At 34.6% G+C, this 16,258-nt stretch overlaps 1 protein-coding gene across 1 annotated transcript; it reads right to left on the reverse strand.

Annotated features, from left to right (window-relative positions):
- Nucleotides 1-14,098: 14,098 nt before the first annotated feature.
- LOC128991348 (cuticle protein 21-like) lies at nt 14,099-15,757 on the reverse strand. Its single transcript, XM_054414154.1, has 2 exons — nt 15,722-15,757; nt 14,099-14,808 (listed from the first exon to the last, which is right to left on the reverse strand). The coding sequence occupies exons 1-2, from the start codon at nt 15,731-15,733 to the stop codon at nt 14,212-14,214; spliced, it is 609 nt and encodes a 202-aa protein (XP_054270129.1). The 5' UTR covers nt 15,734-15,757; the 3' UTR covers nt 14,099-14,211.
- Between the last annotated feature and the right edge of the window lie 501 nt (nt 15,758-16,258).

Genomic DNA, 16,258 nt, shown 5'->3' on the forward strand with positions numbered 1-16,258 from the left:
TAGTTGTTTTTGATGTGATTAAATATTACCATTGACTATTGACTATTGGATACAGAAGAAGACATCCCATCTACATGGATCAGCTGTCGCACATTTTTTACTAAAAAAGAATGTGGTTGTGTGAGCCAGACACAGATTGCGCTAGTGCCTAAAATTCTATTTTGTACCTTATTTTTCGTTACTGTCATAGTTGCTGGGTCACAACAGTTGATATAGCTCACAATAAGTCATTCCATCAGTTTGACTTGGTAAAAACCATCATGTAATCGGCAGAAATCAGTAATGTAGATCAGCGCAATCTGTAGGGGGCTCACATCAACTAAGACAAACTTTTTTAAAAACCTGGCTACAATTAACATGGGGATGCAATGTCTAACTTAATATAATACCAGATGAAGATCGGCATTGAGGAAGGTCACTTATAAAATAATGCCTTAAGAATTTGACCACATTTACTATTTTTACTCAATTTACTATAGGCCTATTTGATTCCATAATAATTGACATGAGCTGGCGTAATGTTGATGGAGTGTAATGTTACAATATCCAAATACATTTGAATATTATACATCGTGCTGCTTAATTGTATGAAATCTGATTTAATTACTTTTATCTATCTGACAATTATATTCATAATATGAACATTTTACAAAATTATAAGATGCACCCAAAACTTCCAATTAACAAAAACATATCTACAGCTAGCCATAGATAAAATGTCTACTTTAGTTTTCAGAATACGACGATTTTAGCTTTAAAATACTTCTAAAAACTTTTCTGCATTTGACTGTACTGTACTTAAGAATGTTTCTTCTCTTTAAAGTTAAATTAGAAAACGGGTTGTTAGTTCTGCAGTATACACTTTTTGTTTGATATAGGCCTAAACCAATTATTATTTTAAAATATCCATCTAGTAGTGTAAAATAAAAATAAAATATATAGTTTAAAAAGTATCAGTTATCATAAAATATCCGGATTGCAGTATTTCCGTTACGATATGTATCTTAAACATTGAAAACAAAACTGAGATCGGTTTTCGATTAGAAACGCAGTTACACTCCTGCAGGATGGAATCCACCAGATTTCCAACCACAAATTGATCAAACGATGCCAATGTGTAAAAATTTAACAGTCATACTTTTATGAATGAACGATTTATAACCACCTGATTCAAATGTGTATGAATGAAATATTTAGCTTTACTATAAGCTTATGTAAACTGATTGTTTGGTTAGACAATTTTCTGTAGGTTCAGAAGCTTGTCCAATTAATGAGACAAGTTAAATTGGATAACTAAAACCGTGTAAAATTATATAAAACAATGTAGTTGTAGTATTGCGCGAGTGGCGACCGGCGTGATCGGTCAGTCTAAGTGGGGCAGAGTAGGGCGGGGCGGCGGCGAAAGTCACATACTGGGTTGATCAGGGTCAGGGGCGTCGGTGGCGCAACCGTGGTTTTGGAAAATATATAACCCGCCAAATATGCGTACTTTTCTCCAAAAAAAAAGGTCCAGGAAGTCAAGAAAACTGGGTTTTATACTGCTGATGTAATGTACTCACAAAACTTGTTTGTAAAAAATAATTGGATGCATGTACAGTATCATAAAGGGTTGACTATGAATGAAACCAAGGATAATTATTCCCTTCTTGAAACTGTAGCCAATTTTAGAATCAATATTAACATGGTTGATTTGATGGATCACTGACTTTTTTATACCTGTATTAATAAAACTTTTGTACGGAAATGTTAATGCAAAAACTTGAATTTGATTTTCTAGGCTATATTCACTCGTACTTCAGTTGTAAAGTGAAGTTGACAGTTACTTTACAACACAAGTCTATGGTAATCGTGAATGTGTTAATAGACAATATAATGTACACAATTAATCCCAATTTTGTTTAAATGTTTTTCCCTCATTGAATAAATTTTAATTTAACTTGTTAATTGCAAACATAAAACACTTATTCATTATCTCTCAGGCTTTCCAAAAGTAAAACGTTCAATAATTAGTTCAAGACCCAAACCTCCTTCTCGTCGCTTTTAGAATCTCACAATGTTCACTAACTTCCCAGCTTTTATGACACACCCAAAATTATAAAAAGTTTAAATTATGACTTTTATGACTTCCTAACAAATTTAAAACGATACGTTTTATGCTGGAGGAACAAATTAAGCCAACGTGTTTAACTGTGACCCAAATTAAAGTAACCTATAGAAAAAACTGGTCCTCCTTGAACGGTCGAAGGCGGATAATAGACGGGCAAGTAACATTGGCAGCTCTGGTGTCGGGTTTTGTTGAGTCTCAGTCTGCGCCCTGCGGTCCGAACCTGAGACGGACCAAACAGCTGGACAAAGGCTGCATTAAATTTCACTGTTGCAACTTTCAATCTAGGTCAATGCACTTAATTGACCATTGATTAGATACGTTAGTATTAGCAGTTTACGGTGACAAAGAACTTGTGATGATATTATCGGACGAAGGATCAAGTACTTCGGAATAAACCGGTTTGATCGGTGAGTAAAACATACCGGAAAATCAGTTGAATGTGCTTAAAATGAAGTTCAAAATTATCTTCAACGCAAACTGATGAAAATCGCTTTTGACCGCACTGGTGATACGTCGCGATTGCAACTTCAGCTTCGCGTTGTAGACAGGGTACAAAAAGTCGCGATCGTGACACTTAGCATTTGTAGAAGTTGACTGACATCGTTTTCTAGTCGTAAAACCTACTATACCAATAAGGAAGGTCTATTCTTATATCATTCAATAAATAAAATGTTAAAATTTGTAAGGATCGTTTGTTCCCAAAACCAAGGGTTGGATTTATTTGTATTTTTCATGGATAAGCTACGGTTTGATGGACAACAAAACACATTGTTTTTGGTAGTTTTATAAAACGATTAAATAGTAAACACACAACAGGCCAAACCCCTTCAAGACTTATCCCCTCATTCTTCATACTCTAGTTAAAATTTATCAACAAATCCAAATCTATATTTTCAGTTAATGACCGTATGAAAATTTAAATCTGAGCGAGACTATAATTTCATTCTGCGAGGGAAGACTTTGATGTCGCAGTTCAATTTCAAAGAATAAAGTCGAATCATGCTTACTGAAATCATAATATCGATTCTCCATACATCAACAACAATAATTCTTAACATTCCGCCAGTCTATACCACTTTCAGCCAATATTTGAGGTTATGTTTGGTCAATTAGTTGCCCAGGCGGCCGCTAGAGTGCAGCACTGCAGGTGTGAAACTGGTTCACCCATTACGTCACTGGTTGCCTAACCGCCATTGTCTACAACCGGGTCAACCCCCTCCACACTATCACCCTCTGCCTCCAGACATTATAATATTGTACATATTCAACTAAATCAGCCGGCGATACTAGCAGATTAATTATCTGACGGTGCTCAACATAAACCAGAAACGACGACTCGAATGTCGTAACCGTTGTGGGAACTGGTTGCAACGTGGTATCTTGTAACGGTTGTAATGTGTTAACTGGTTTGAGTAGTTGATGTGGAAACTAAATGCACGCCGTTAAAGGTTAAATTGTTTTAATAACTTGCTATATTGTTTGTAACTTTAGCTTACAGTGCTGCGACTGGTTGAGAACTTTGAAATTCACCAATTTCATAGTTCACAACCAGACGCAGCGTTGTAAGCTTATAGATACTTTTAACCGGTTGTAACGACCTTACGAGTGTCTTTTGTCGTTCGTTGCATCATTGTAGCTGTTGAACATACTGACGGTTGTTTTTATTTGGACTGTTAGTAATAGCTATTTACATTACAAGTGTAGTAAGAGCGTTTTTACATCACGCAGGTGAAGGTTGTGCAACGAGCGGAAGCGAGTTGCATAATTTACCTAAGTGATGTAAACACGCTCTTGCGTAACGTGTAACGTACAAGATTTTACCTGACCCGACAATATTCAGGAGGTTACGAGCAATATGCTTCATTATCAATTTCACTCATCTTCTAACAGTAACGTTCATTTACAAACAAAAGCTAGGTTAGGAAAATTCTTCAAAGCATAACAATACAATTCAAACACACAGCTGATTTCTAGCGTTGAACGTGGTTGGCTCCATAGATGTATATTTTTTAAGTTATCCACTCAATGTTATTTAAATGGGTTTCATTACATCACCGAGTGAGTTTTTTTCAACATTACATCACTCGAGAAGTAAGGAAGTTGTATACATCACGCTTGGGATAGGGAAGTTTAACATGGCGGGTTAGGTAAAAGCACTAACATGCCATTCAAATTTTAAATTTGCCGGAGGTTTTGGATAACAATAGTAGTTAAATTAAGCTGACGACAGGTTACTAATGTAATTATTAATTATTAATTATTACAATAGTAATTATTAATTACTATTGTAATTAAGAAGGTTACTAATGTAAATTATTTATTCCTGCACAATTTGCAAACATTTCAACCAAGCTAATCTGAAATTTCAACTTGTAAGTTATAACATCTTTTTATGTCACATCAATGATCTTAAACACAATCTAGGGAGGAAATAGAATTTCAAAGAACTGTTCATATTCGATCTAAATTTGCCAGCGAGGGGAGGCGGCCGAGGCCGCGGCGAGGACCTAGAGGCGGAAGTTAATCCTTGAACGGAGGTCCGGTGATATGAGGAAATGAAAGTACCCAAGTTTATTAGTTTTGGGATCGATGATTACAATTAATCTAGAAACTAATCGTGCTCGCGTTATCGCATTTGAACAGTCTTTACTAATAACAATTATTTTTGTAGCGTAATATAGGCCTAACCATTTTTAAGACTTCAGTCTCTGTAAATTGATTATCTGAATGTAAAGGGAGATATATTATTAGTGTACTAAAAATACCTCTGCAGTTAAAAGTGTGAACTACGTCAGCCATTGACTATATAGTCAATAGCTCAGATTATCTCATTGTTGCATGTCACTTCTTTGAACGCATCCATTAGTGTTGATTTGTTGATTAGTTTTTATTCGGTTCTTTAAGCAAGGGACGTAGTGTTGTATGCATTCGAGCTTTCCTTGGCCCTTTATGTTAGTTACCTTATAAACCCATGCCAAAAAGAGCTCTATTATCATGTTGATGAGAAACCTAAGCATTTTCCAAGATTGGTTGTAGTTCACTTGGGCACCTACACTATCAAAGCGATGTTGGCTGACTCCGGTCGAACTGTCATACTACACAATAGTCCGTGGTCCTTTCAAACTGACTTAGAAGGATTTCCCTTAAAAGTTACATTTTCCACGACTTTAAATAAGGCACATGAACAAACGCTAATGAAGGAAGGATTGCTTGTGCCAGACCCTGTTTTTTTACACATTCAGTTTTGTGACTTTGTCAAGGGTGCGCTTTTTCAGTCAAAACTATGTCAGTGTAAAACAAAACTATAAAAAAAATCGTTTATGGCCATATTATTACTCGAGAGTTCAAATAGGTCCTGTAAACATGTAAAATCGTAAAAAAATTAAAATTTTGTTTTGAAAAGGTTAATTACCAAAAATGTAGACCGACATCTATTCCCGAAATAAGGACCCATACTTGAATCAACGAAGCACTACTACGCAGAATTAACTGTAAGTATGATTTGTACCTTTAATACGTGGGGCGCACGGGTCGGCTAGTATTTCAATAAATAACGGTTAAAGCATTTTTAAGACATTGCTGTAAAAATCCTTAACTATTTTAATCAATTAACTTATAATATTCTTATAAATGATGGTTATACTCTTTTTTGTTTTAGCTTTGTTCTAGTGAGCAGGTGTACATGCAACCCTGCAGTCGAATGACATACATGATTCGCAACTGCAATTACAGTTTTATAAATAGATAATTACAAGTAAATTCTGGGGGTGATAGTGATTAAATAACTTAACTGCGTAGTATTTATAATACCTTGTTTGGTAAAATGTAATAGATGGTAATAGTAAAACAACAGTGAAGCCAAATGGAGTAGTAGATGGTTGATGTTGCTAATAAAAAACTATCGTAAACTATAAACTTTAACTATAACTATAAACTATAACTATAAACTATAACTATAAACTATATAACTATAACTATAAACTATCGTGTTTAACCTTAGATCAATTTCGATTATTCAATGATGCGTGTAGCTGCAACTACAGAAGTAGTACCTATTTTTCAACGTAAATATCAAGCCGGACTGGTACTACAGTAAAAGTCTAAATCCGACAGTATGCAAACAATTATTATAAAACACTAATTCTTAACCAACCTCCCCTAGCACGGGTTTAAAATTGAAACTTAGCCTATATGACTTTATAACCAGTTGACAGTTTGTCATACCATCAGTGGTTTATTTATTTTTTAGTTTGATAACAATTACATATTAATGCATTATTATCCGACACATTTTGGTAGAGGTTTTAACAATATTTTCAATAATTCTTACTGGCAACTGGCAAAATGTAAAGACCTATTTTAAAGTTTTTTACGAATGCATTTAGGGTGTCCATATTATTAGTTATTAAAAGTTAGGGTTATTTCTAAGAGATTTTACATTCGTCCCAACCAACATTTTTCACTACATACATTATTGTCTTATTGATGAAATTAACTTTAATACTTTATACTTTACTTTTATACTTTCTTATTAAATGGCGACCATACAAAGTAGGTATTTTAAGCCAAGTATGAATGGAGATAAGTGTAGGATGAGTGGCGCGATCTTGTAGTCTTGTTAGTGACCAAGGCCGACTTTAGCCCATACAACTAATGGCAACTAAGGGACCTACAGTTTATAGTGGAATCCGAACCACATTTTGCCTTGGTATATACGAATTGGTCTAATTGTCAGGATAGTACTGCGGATAATCGTAGTACTCACAGTGCATATATAACTTTCTATGCACTTATATAAACTTTCTACCATGCATGTATATCTTAAACTAATTCGAGCCAGTGATTAAGTAGCTCTGTACTTACTGTGAGCAGAAATAATATAACTGCCTGACACAGAGCTGATGCTATGTAACTGCTGGACTGTACAACTGAACGTTTCTCTTATTGGAAGGCGTGTGGAAATGCCAGAAAAACCGCATTTCACAGACATGCTCAAGTCTCAAGTAGTAAATAATAGATACTGTAGTTGACAATTGTAACTCATTTAACATAGCGTTTACACAAAAAACGCGTGCGCGGTGTGACTAATTTTCTTTTTCCTACTTAAAATTGTTGCTTTAAAACGTCCAAAAATTCAAGATGCATTTTGTATCTTATTGTCTTTGTAAGATTTTAAAAGTCAAATTCTTACAGATTAATGTTTATTTATAAAAATAGGACGATTCTCACATCTTAAGTTAATTGTGGCCTATTATCTTATTTATGTTTTCAATTAGTACTAAGTTTAACGAAAATCCGAGGTCCTCTGAGTGAAATACGTAAATTGTTTTCATGTTTTAACTAGAATTGTAATCCAATCAGACCAATCTTATACAAAATATCTTAAGGTTATCATATATACTCTAATACGAGCTGTGTATGCTTGTCTGTCTCGAAATCCAGCGGAAGGATTTTGACTAATTGTTGGAATTAGGGACTTATAGCCCTAAAACGTGATTGGTGACAGCCAATACCTCAGGAAAATTAGTATTTCGCTACACAACCCATACGAACATTTAACAATTTAGATATACGGGTTTAATTATTAGAACACTTATGTAACATCAACACATTTTATGTTGTTCAAGATGAGCATTGATGAAATTTGAAACTGAGTTTAAGCCCAGTGGGTTTGTTAAATAGTAATTTTGGTACGTGTGTCAAAAAGTTTTTAATCTGTTTAAAGCAGATAAGACCAAAAATGTAGAATTTAGTTATACATTAACAATATTATTGAAATTAAATGAGATGTAGTTGTGCCGTGGTCTATATATCAGAGAAAAGAGGATTTTTATTTTAACTGTTAATTTTCTACAAAAATAAATAAAATCTAACAAAAAACCACTAAGTGGTAACACTTTCCCCGCCAAGTCAGCAATCCAAAAAAGTTAATAAATCATTACTTTTTCCGCCAAGTAAAACAATGTAATGTATGTAAGTTTGGCAACTTGGCGGCAGACTTTTGCTTGGTTTTTTTCATTTAAGTTACGTTCGTGGATAATTTCACAAATCAACTTCTCTAATTAACTAGTCCAACTAAGTATAATTTATGAAATGTGGCACAAATAAGGTCAAATTTTGTAAAATAAGCTCTCACCTAGCAATGTACCAATGGGAGGGATACTTGCTCAATGAAACTAGTTTTATGGTATTTTTTAAAGGGATCGAGCAAAAGTCTGCCGCCAAGTTGCCAAACATACATACATTACATTGTTTTTCTTGGCGGAAAAAGTAATGATTTATTAACTTTTTTGGATTGCTGACTTGGCGGGGAAAGTGTTACCACTTAGTGGTTTTTTGTTAGATTTTATTTATTTTTGTAGAAAATTAACAGTTAAAATAAAAATCCTCTTTTCTCTGATATATAGACCACGGCACAACTACATCTCATTTAATTTCAATAATATTGTTAATGTATAACTAAATTCTACATTTTTGGTCTTATCTGCTTTAAACAGATTAAAAACTTTTTGACACACGTACCAAAATTACTATTTAACAAACCCACTGGGCTTAAACTCAGTTTCAAATTTCATCAATGCTCATCTTGAACAACATAAAATGTGTTGATGTTACATAAGTGTTCTAATAATTAAACCCGTATATCTAAAGACTAGTGTAAATTGAGCCCTTATTAGAGATGTAAAAATGTAATCAAACTAATTAGGTTTGTTAGAAATAGCATAAGGCAAAACAAATATTGAATAACTCATTTATCCTAAATTTACATATCACTTTTTAATTGCTTGTTTAACATATGTAGAGTGATTTTCCCGATCGTTTTATTTGTTTTAGTGTATCAAAACATAGAACAAACCTTAGTACTAGCGTACTAGTACTAAGTTTCAAGTTCCTAGGTTTCATATGTTTTGATAAGTAGTATTAAACTGTTAAAAATGACGAGCTGCTGTACCAGTGTACCATCGGTACACTGCATTTTTCAATGGAAAGTATCGGGGAATATCACTGCTCTAAGTAATTTTATATAGTAAGTAGTTCAAATCATTCAGTACACCTGAAAAAAATACTTTATAAAAGTATTAAAATAATTTTTCAGCTGTTCCTATGAATTTCTCTAACATTTAATTAATTAAGATTTAATCGCAGCTGGTCCTTCTTTTGTTTTGATTTTAATCCCATGTTATTTAAATGGGCCAAACTCGTACTTTGAGGGCTTGCCAAGGGTTTATGGGTCAACGCACCGACTTGAGACCCTCAAAAGGCACATCTACACGCTAAGGGCTTTCAAACAACATAAAAAACATTAAAATTGAGCCAGTGGTTTGGGCTGTAGGTCCGTCAACATTTAAGGAGAAGAAGGAGAACACGGAAAATTTGTGAATTTTCAAACTAGTTTTTCTTGGCTCAAACACAACCGTTTTTTAAATTCTTTTTTTTAATTTTGTTGAGAATGATTGCCCCTATCCAGTAGATGAACAATTATTTTAATAGCTTTTGTTTCTTCAGAGCTATAGACGAGTAAAAAAGCCACTTTGTCACGTCATGTATACACTGCAGCAGCTGTGTACCGCTGGGGGACTTGGCGGGGCGGAACGCTGCCGCGTTCCTTAATTTAACGTTGGCCTTATGGGCTGCAAAGTAAATATGTGGGTTTGGAAAAAATAACAAGGAAAAAGTAAACAAAGGACTTGTCACATGTGTTTTTAACAAGCCATCCACAATGTACTAGCAAATTACAAAATACAGTACAAAGGGGAAAACATCAGTTGTAACTATTGAGCAAAATTGACACTGAAGATTACTCGTTGTAGGGTAAAATAGTTCCGATCACATACCGATTGTTTTACTTAGCCCTATCCTACCAAAACTTAATCGCCGAAGTACTGAATTTTTTTATTTCTGTGTGTGGTATTCCCTTTCAGTGAGTATTGTGAAATTTAATATGTATATTTTAGAACAACATCTTATGTTCAAAATTGTTTCTTATAGATAGGCTACTACTGTATTTTGTTTGTAGCTTGCAGCAAGTGAAAACAGAAAGAAATGCTGATAATGCAAATAACCTATTCCATGTTCATATATATTCATAGAAAATGTTTAACTACTAATATAGCCCTTGACTATAATTGAAATTCAAAAGTAAACCAATTAGAAGATCTTAAACTTAGGGCTAAACTTCTCTTTCCCTTCTGAACCCTCATTATTTAGGCGATGTTTTTTTTTAAGGAACACTACTTTTTTAATGCAGCAAACACTTTTTAGTTACTGAATATATTTTTAGAAAATGAAATAAAAAAAATGTTTATTTAGGCAATGTTTATGGCTTCATGAACCTTTCTTACACCTAACTTTAAACACAAACATATAATTTAAATTAACAAACAGTGTGAAGATGGAACTATGAAACCAAGACTGTTATTTATTATCTTCGATTTTCAACCTATAAGTATTTATAACAATTAAATTGATATTATAACGTTGTATAAAAATAGCTGTCTAATTTAGGGCAAAATAAAATTGCAGCTAGACTGTTTTAAAACATAATAATGTTTATTTGTTTTTGCGCCAACGTTTGGTAAATTCATTCGGTGTCGTTTGCAGATCCAATACATTGAACACCAACGCACACATGCAGTAAACTTATTTATAAGTTTGTTAAAACACATATACCGTCCTATTTGTGTGCAGCCCAGGAGTACTAGGAACAAGGTCACGAATGATAGTTGAGATGATCCGAAATAAGTTTTAATCATAACACGATTTGAGATCAAAGTCGGTAAAAAAATCACGTTTACTAGAATAATATTGTAGTGGAGAACAACGTATTAATATGTAAATAAAGAAATAGGTTTTATTTTTGCTCATTGTAATATTGTTATATTATTTGATTAGTTTTTTGCGACATTTAAAAAATATATTGCAATACATATGGGCCGTTATTGCATGTTGTGGTAGACCTAATATATAATTGAAATTCTATTAAGTATTTTAACAATCCTACGTAATAATTAAGTTCGATGATTAGTAAATGTGAGTATTTATCATTATATATAACAATAATATTATGTAATTAAACTTTTATATATAATCAAAATAAATACCAAAACTAATGAAAGTATCAGAATGGTATTGAACAAGTAAAACTATGACATTATTTTGCTATTAGGTTCACGTAAATATATTTTTTATTTATTTATTGCCCACGGATTTTACAAGTTTAAATTTGAATTACATAATATGATTGGTAATCATGACTAAGTAGCCTAATATATGGTAAGCCAACAATAAATACTAAGTAACAATAGCTATAGTAGCTAATAATGCAATAAGAATACGTGTAAAAAACTAGACCTAACAAAGAAATAAACAACAAGAAATAAATAATATAAGACATTATTGAATAAATAGTAGTATAGTTCAAGTCTAAGAAATATGTACATAACAAAAGTAAAATGAGACTAACCTAGAAAAGATAACAATAAATAATAATGAATATTTGGAGTGATAAATATAATACCGTGGTGACAATACAATACAATAGAAAACAGTACATGCAATGGACGGACAATAGAGCTAGGAACGACGAGAAATAAATAATACAATAAATAATACGTACGGTATTTCTGACAACTGGACGTCAAATATCGCTATCTACTGTAGTGCGATTTCACCAAAGGTCAAGGTCACTTTCACTCACTAGGAATGAGTGATTAAGCCAAGAGTGAGTTGTCAGCCAGACATAGTGACCTATAAAATGTGGTTATGTCACACGATTACTTTGTACTAATGAAGCAGGAACATTCCGGTTTAATGATACATTCAAATGGGGTTTTAAGGGCTATAAAACGTACTATTTGAGAATAAATTGGGATGGGCAATGAAGATTGATTTTATTACATCCCAGTTAAAATTTAATTCGTTTTTAAGGAGTAACGAACTTTTATTGTTTTTAAAATGACTTCAAGGTTTTTAAGATCATTATCATTAACTGGCATTAGCATTATTAATTTAATATTTTTAAATGTAAACGTACAGATTTTGTCAAAAGATTCCTTGAACAATGTATTAGAACATGTATTGAAAATACTTATCTCTAAATTACATTTCTTACTGTAAGTGCCTTTTTTACCACCAAATATATGTGAATTCATAGAATTTTTGAGGTATAGAAGTAAAGTATAGAATCTTTGGTGTAAAGCAAATGTTAGAAAGGCTTTTTTTTAGTTTATTACCAATAAAGTAAGATATATTTTAAACGATTAGATTCATTTCATGTATCCAAGTTCCCATGCCTTACCATCCCCACGATCCCACCGTACCCTTTGAAATTATTCAATGTACAAACACCGGCATGTACATCAATATCTTAACAGATAAAACCATGCTTTTTTCCAATTCGTTCCAATACAATTCGTGTTTATAAAACATGTGTTGTTTACTTGTAAAGATTATCATACATCTAATCATATGATCCATCCTGATGAGATATTTTTAAAAAATCCAACCAATTAACCATGGTTTATAAAGTAAAACATATTCTGAACGTATGACAACTTTCCATTTCGAACATTCGTATGGTTGCCATTTCATAAGAAAGTATAAACAAAATATAAGTATAAGTATAATTTTGAACGAAACCTAACAAAATAACTATGACGGACGCTTACCAGGAGACCGATCATCTATTTGCTCGCACTGTCAGTTGCGCGACTCTAAAACATACGATCTAATCAACAAAACGCATCAAATGTTTGGTATTATTGCCCTATAAGGTCATCTAAACACTTTTATCATCAACCTACATAATAGTAGATGCTACTTACACTGATGATGTTCGCGTGGACGATCCCGGACCTAGATGTCTTTGAATGCTAATGTTGATGTTGCCGTGGTCCAGAGATGTTGCAAGCTGGTGGGCGCCTCCCATACAACGTGGACCTGGAGCCGCCCTGGACATGACCTGGTTCAACATCCAAGGGTAACCGACCATAAGTCAACGTTGCAGTCTGTAGTTAGGTCGATTTGTTTTGACAGCAGACCAATTATACCGACTTCTGTTGAAGTTAGTGCGGGTGGAGTGTCTTTTGACGTATGGTTTTACAGCTTGAGTTTGCGATTGAAAAATCTTACAAACCAAAATTTATATCTAAAATGCCGTCTGGAGTAGGTTACAGCTCGGTTCTTGTGCACGATAAAAATTATTACTCTAATGTGACACAACACAATAACACATCAGACCTAAAAAATACAGATGAGTAAACGTTTGAAGTTATAATTTCATGAACTATTGTTTTTTGTGACGTTTGTCATTTTGCTACTAAAGTAACACGTTGGCTAATAGACAAGTGGTATACCGGTAGCAAGAGTAGACGTATCTTGTCTTTGATCTACTTCCTGTCTACGATATCTACTGGCTGTGATTATACTGAGGTTACTTTAGAGCTTAAAACATATTGAATGATCCGACCCTTTTAAGATTCCCTTTTAAGAGAAGAACTAACCTTGTTTCTAGGATGTCAAAACTGTATTCAATATATTTAGGTCAATTTAATGATGTAAATTTGAAAACTGATATGTAGCGTACATGATGAAATTAATAAATAAGTTGAATTGAAGTTCAACTTAGCTGTATTGCAGACTAAGGTGTGAATCAGAGTTTCCTATTAACATTAGCCGGCTAACATTTCACCTTTTTTCATTTCAACTGAATTCCCTTGTCAATTTTTCACAGCAAAATGTTGGTACTGACATTAATCATGTAATCTCTCATGAGGATTGAGCTGGCCTTGTCAGGTGGTTATTGATTGGCCACTCGAGTCTATTAACCAATTAACCGACCACTCCGGTTATTATGAAGCAGTGTGGGAGACATATGTCGACATTGAGCCAGTGAACCACTGAGCCAGATAGCTACAGGTGTCTCTAGAAGGCGACTCCCCAATGTCACTCATCGCCGTCTAAGGTTATCGGGTATAGATTGAAAAGACATAGTTTCATTATTGTTTTGCTATTTTTATTGAGGAAGTTTCAATAAATTAAATTTTGAGAGAGACTAGACACTCTGCGTGGTGTTGCGCAGATCATGGCATTCTCGAAGAAGGAAGTTAACCGTAGTAGGCGGGGGCGACAGTCTTGACGACGGGGGCGTGGTAGGCGGGGGCGGCGTAGGCAGCAGGAGCGTAGGCGGGGGCGTGGTAGGCGGGGGCAGCGTAGGCCAAGGGGGCAGCGACCTTAGCGACAACAGGGGTGGCGTAAGCCTTGGCGACGGGGGCGGCGACGACTCCAGCGGTCTTGTGGACGACGGCGTTGAATCCGTTGACGGGGTCAGCGGTGTAGTCGACGGTACGGACGGAACCGTCAGGCTCGACCAGGCTGTAGGATCCCTGGACAACGTCTCCGTCGCGGCTCTCGTGCTGGCTCTTGGAGTCTCCGGTCAGAGCGTCCTTGATGTCGTAGGCGTAGCTGTAAGAAGGATGGGGGTCGTACTCATCGACCTTAGCGGCGTAAGCGGGGGCGGCAACGACGGGAGCGACGGCCTTAGCAACAATGGGGGCGTGGTAGGCGGGGGCGGCGTAGGCAGCGGGGGCGTAGGCGGGGGCGGCGTATGCAGCAGGAGCGTAGGCGGGGGCGTGGTAGGCTACGGGGGCGACGGGGACGACGCCAGCGTTGGAGGCAGCCACGAAGGCGGCGAAGAGGAAAAGCTGAAAAAATAAAATGTCATTAGTTTGATGGGCATGTGATCCTCCAACTTTGTTGAAGTTTTGTAAAATAAATTGTTATGAAATTAGTATTACACTATTTAGCTTGATCGTATTATTTTTGCGTTCTCCCTGTGATTCATTATTTTTAACTTTTCTCAAGATTAAACTCAGTCCGTTTATGGAAATTACGCTTAATATGTGTATCTTAACACTATTTCTTTTAATGAATGTAATCGGTTACTTATCTGATAGATTGAATGCTATACACCAGTGGAATGAAACGGGTTCTAAATAAAATAACGTGTTCCAGTTTTTATTTATAACTTATTTTCGTAGGGTCTATATGTAAATCGTCTTGAAAAAAAAAACACATTTTGAATACACAAAAGGCATGTTTCTATTTAACTACTGTAGCCTCGATAAAAAGTCTACTTCACTTTCTAGTCAGTTTACAGACAGTATCAATAAGTTAATTGTACATTCTGTCGATGGACGTGTACGTTTCATAATCTAATTTAATGAGAAGGAGCCTTCGCACTGTACAACGTTTCGTTAAACATTTGGTATGATTAACTTTAATGCAAAAACTAGAAATTCTCTTTTAGGCTATCAAATTTTAGAATGTGTAAGGGAATTATATTTTGTAGTAGAATTATTAAGTTTGTTTTGTTTTCAACTGGTATTTTGTATACTATCCTAAACGTTCAAGATTGCAGACTGTTTAACAATATAAAATATTTCACTACAGGAAATATTAAACAAAAATACATATTTTGACTTTTCAACCAAAATATTTTATGATACCCTATTTGATCACAATACTTTAAGATTTTTATGTAAATTTCAAAACTAAGATTTCTATTTGCATTAGATAATTTGTAAAAGGTTTTACTCGATCGCTAGTGCTACTAACCTTGAATGCCATGTTGATTGGTGAAGTGGTGACCAAAGTGTGAAGAGTCTCCCGGAGTGTGAGGTATATAAAGTGACCGAGGACCTTGCCACACCCTGGGTCAGCCTTGGTCCTGGACCTGGCAGCGGGCAGCGGGCGTGGAGGAAGTCGAGGAAATTGTAACACCAGCAGGAATGTCCAAATACCGCAGGGTCAAAAATACTTTGGAGATTGCTCTTGTTAAAACATTGGTCCTTCTGTGTTTTCTTAATGTATCGTCAACGTAGTTAGCAGGAAAATTTTATTTAGATGTGAAGATAATTTGATGAAATTATTGAAAAAAAAAATAGCTAATTTATTGTAAAACGTTGATACTCCAAGTAATAATAGAGGCGAGTAAAATAGGATGATTCTACTTTAATAACTAACTCATTTTCAATTAACGGACTTAAGCGCTATTTATGTTCTCGAGATATAGAGCCAAGAGTAAGGGTTGATAATATCCTGGACTTGGACAAACTCTTGCTCGGAAAAATTAAAAAAGTGTAAATCCTGGTG

This window comes from Macrosteles quadrilineatus, unplaced genomic scaffold (assembly GCF_028750875.1).
Source record: "Macrosteles quadrilineatus isolate MER2022 unplaced genomic scaffold, UCM_ALF_1.0 Scaffold_4__1_contigs__length_99947679, whole genome shotgun sequence".
NCBI lineage: Eukaryota > Metazoa > Arthropoda > Insecta > Hemiptera > Cicadellidae > Macrosteles > Macrosteles quadrilineatus.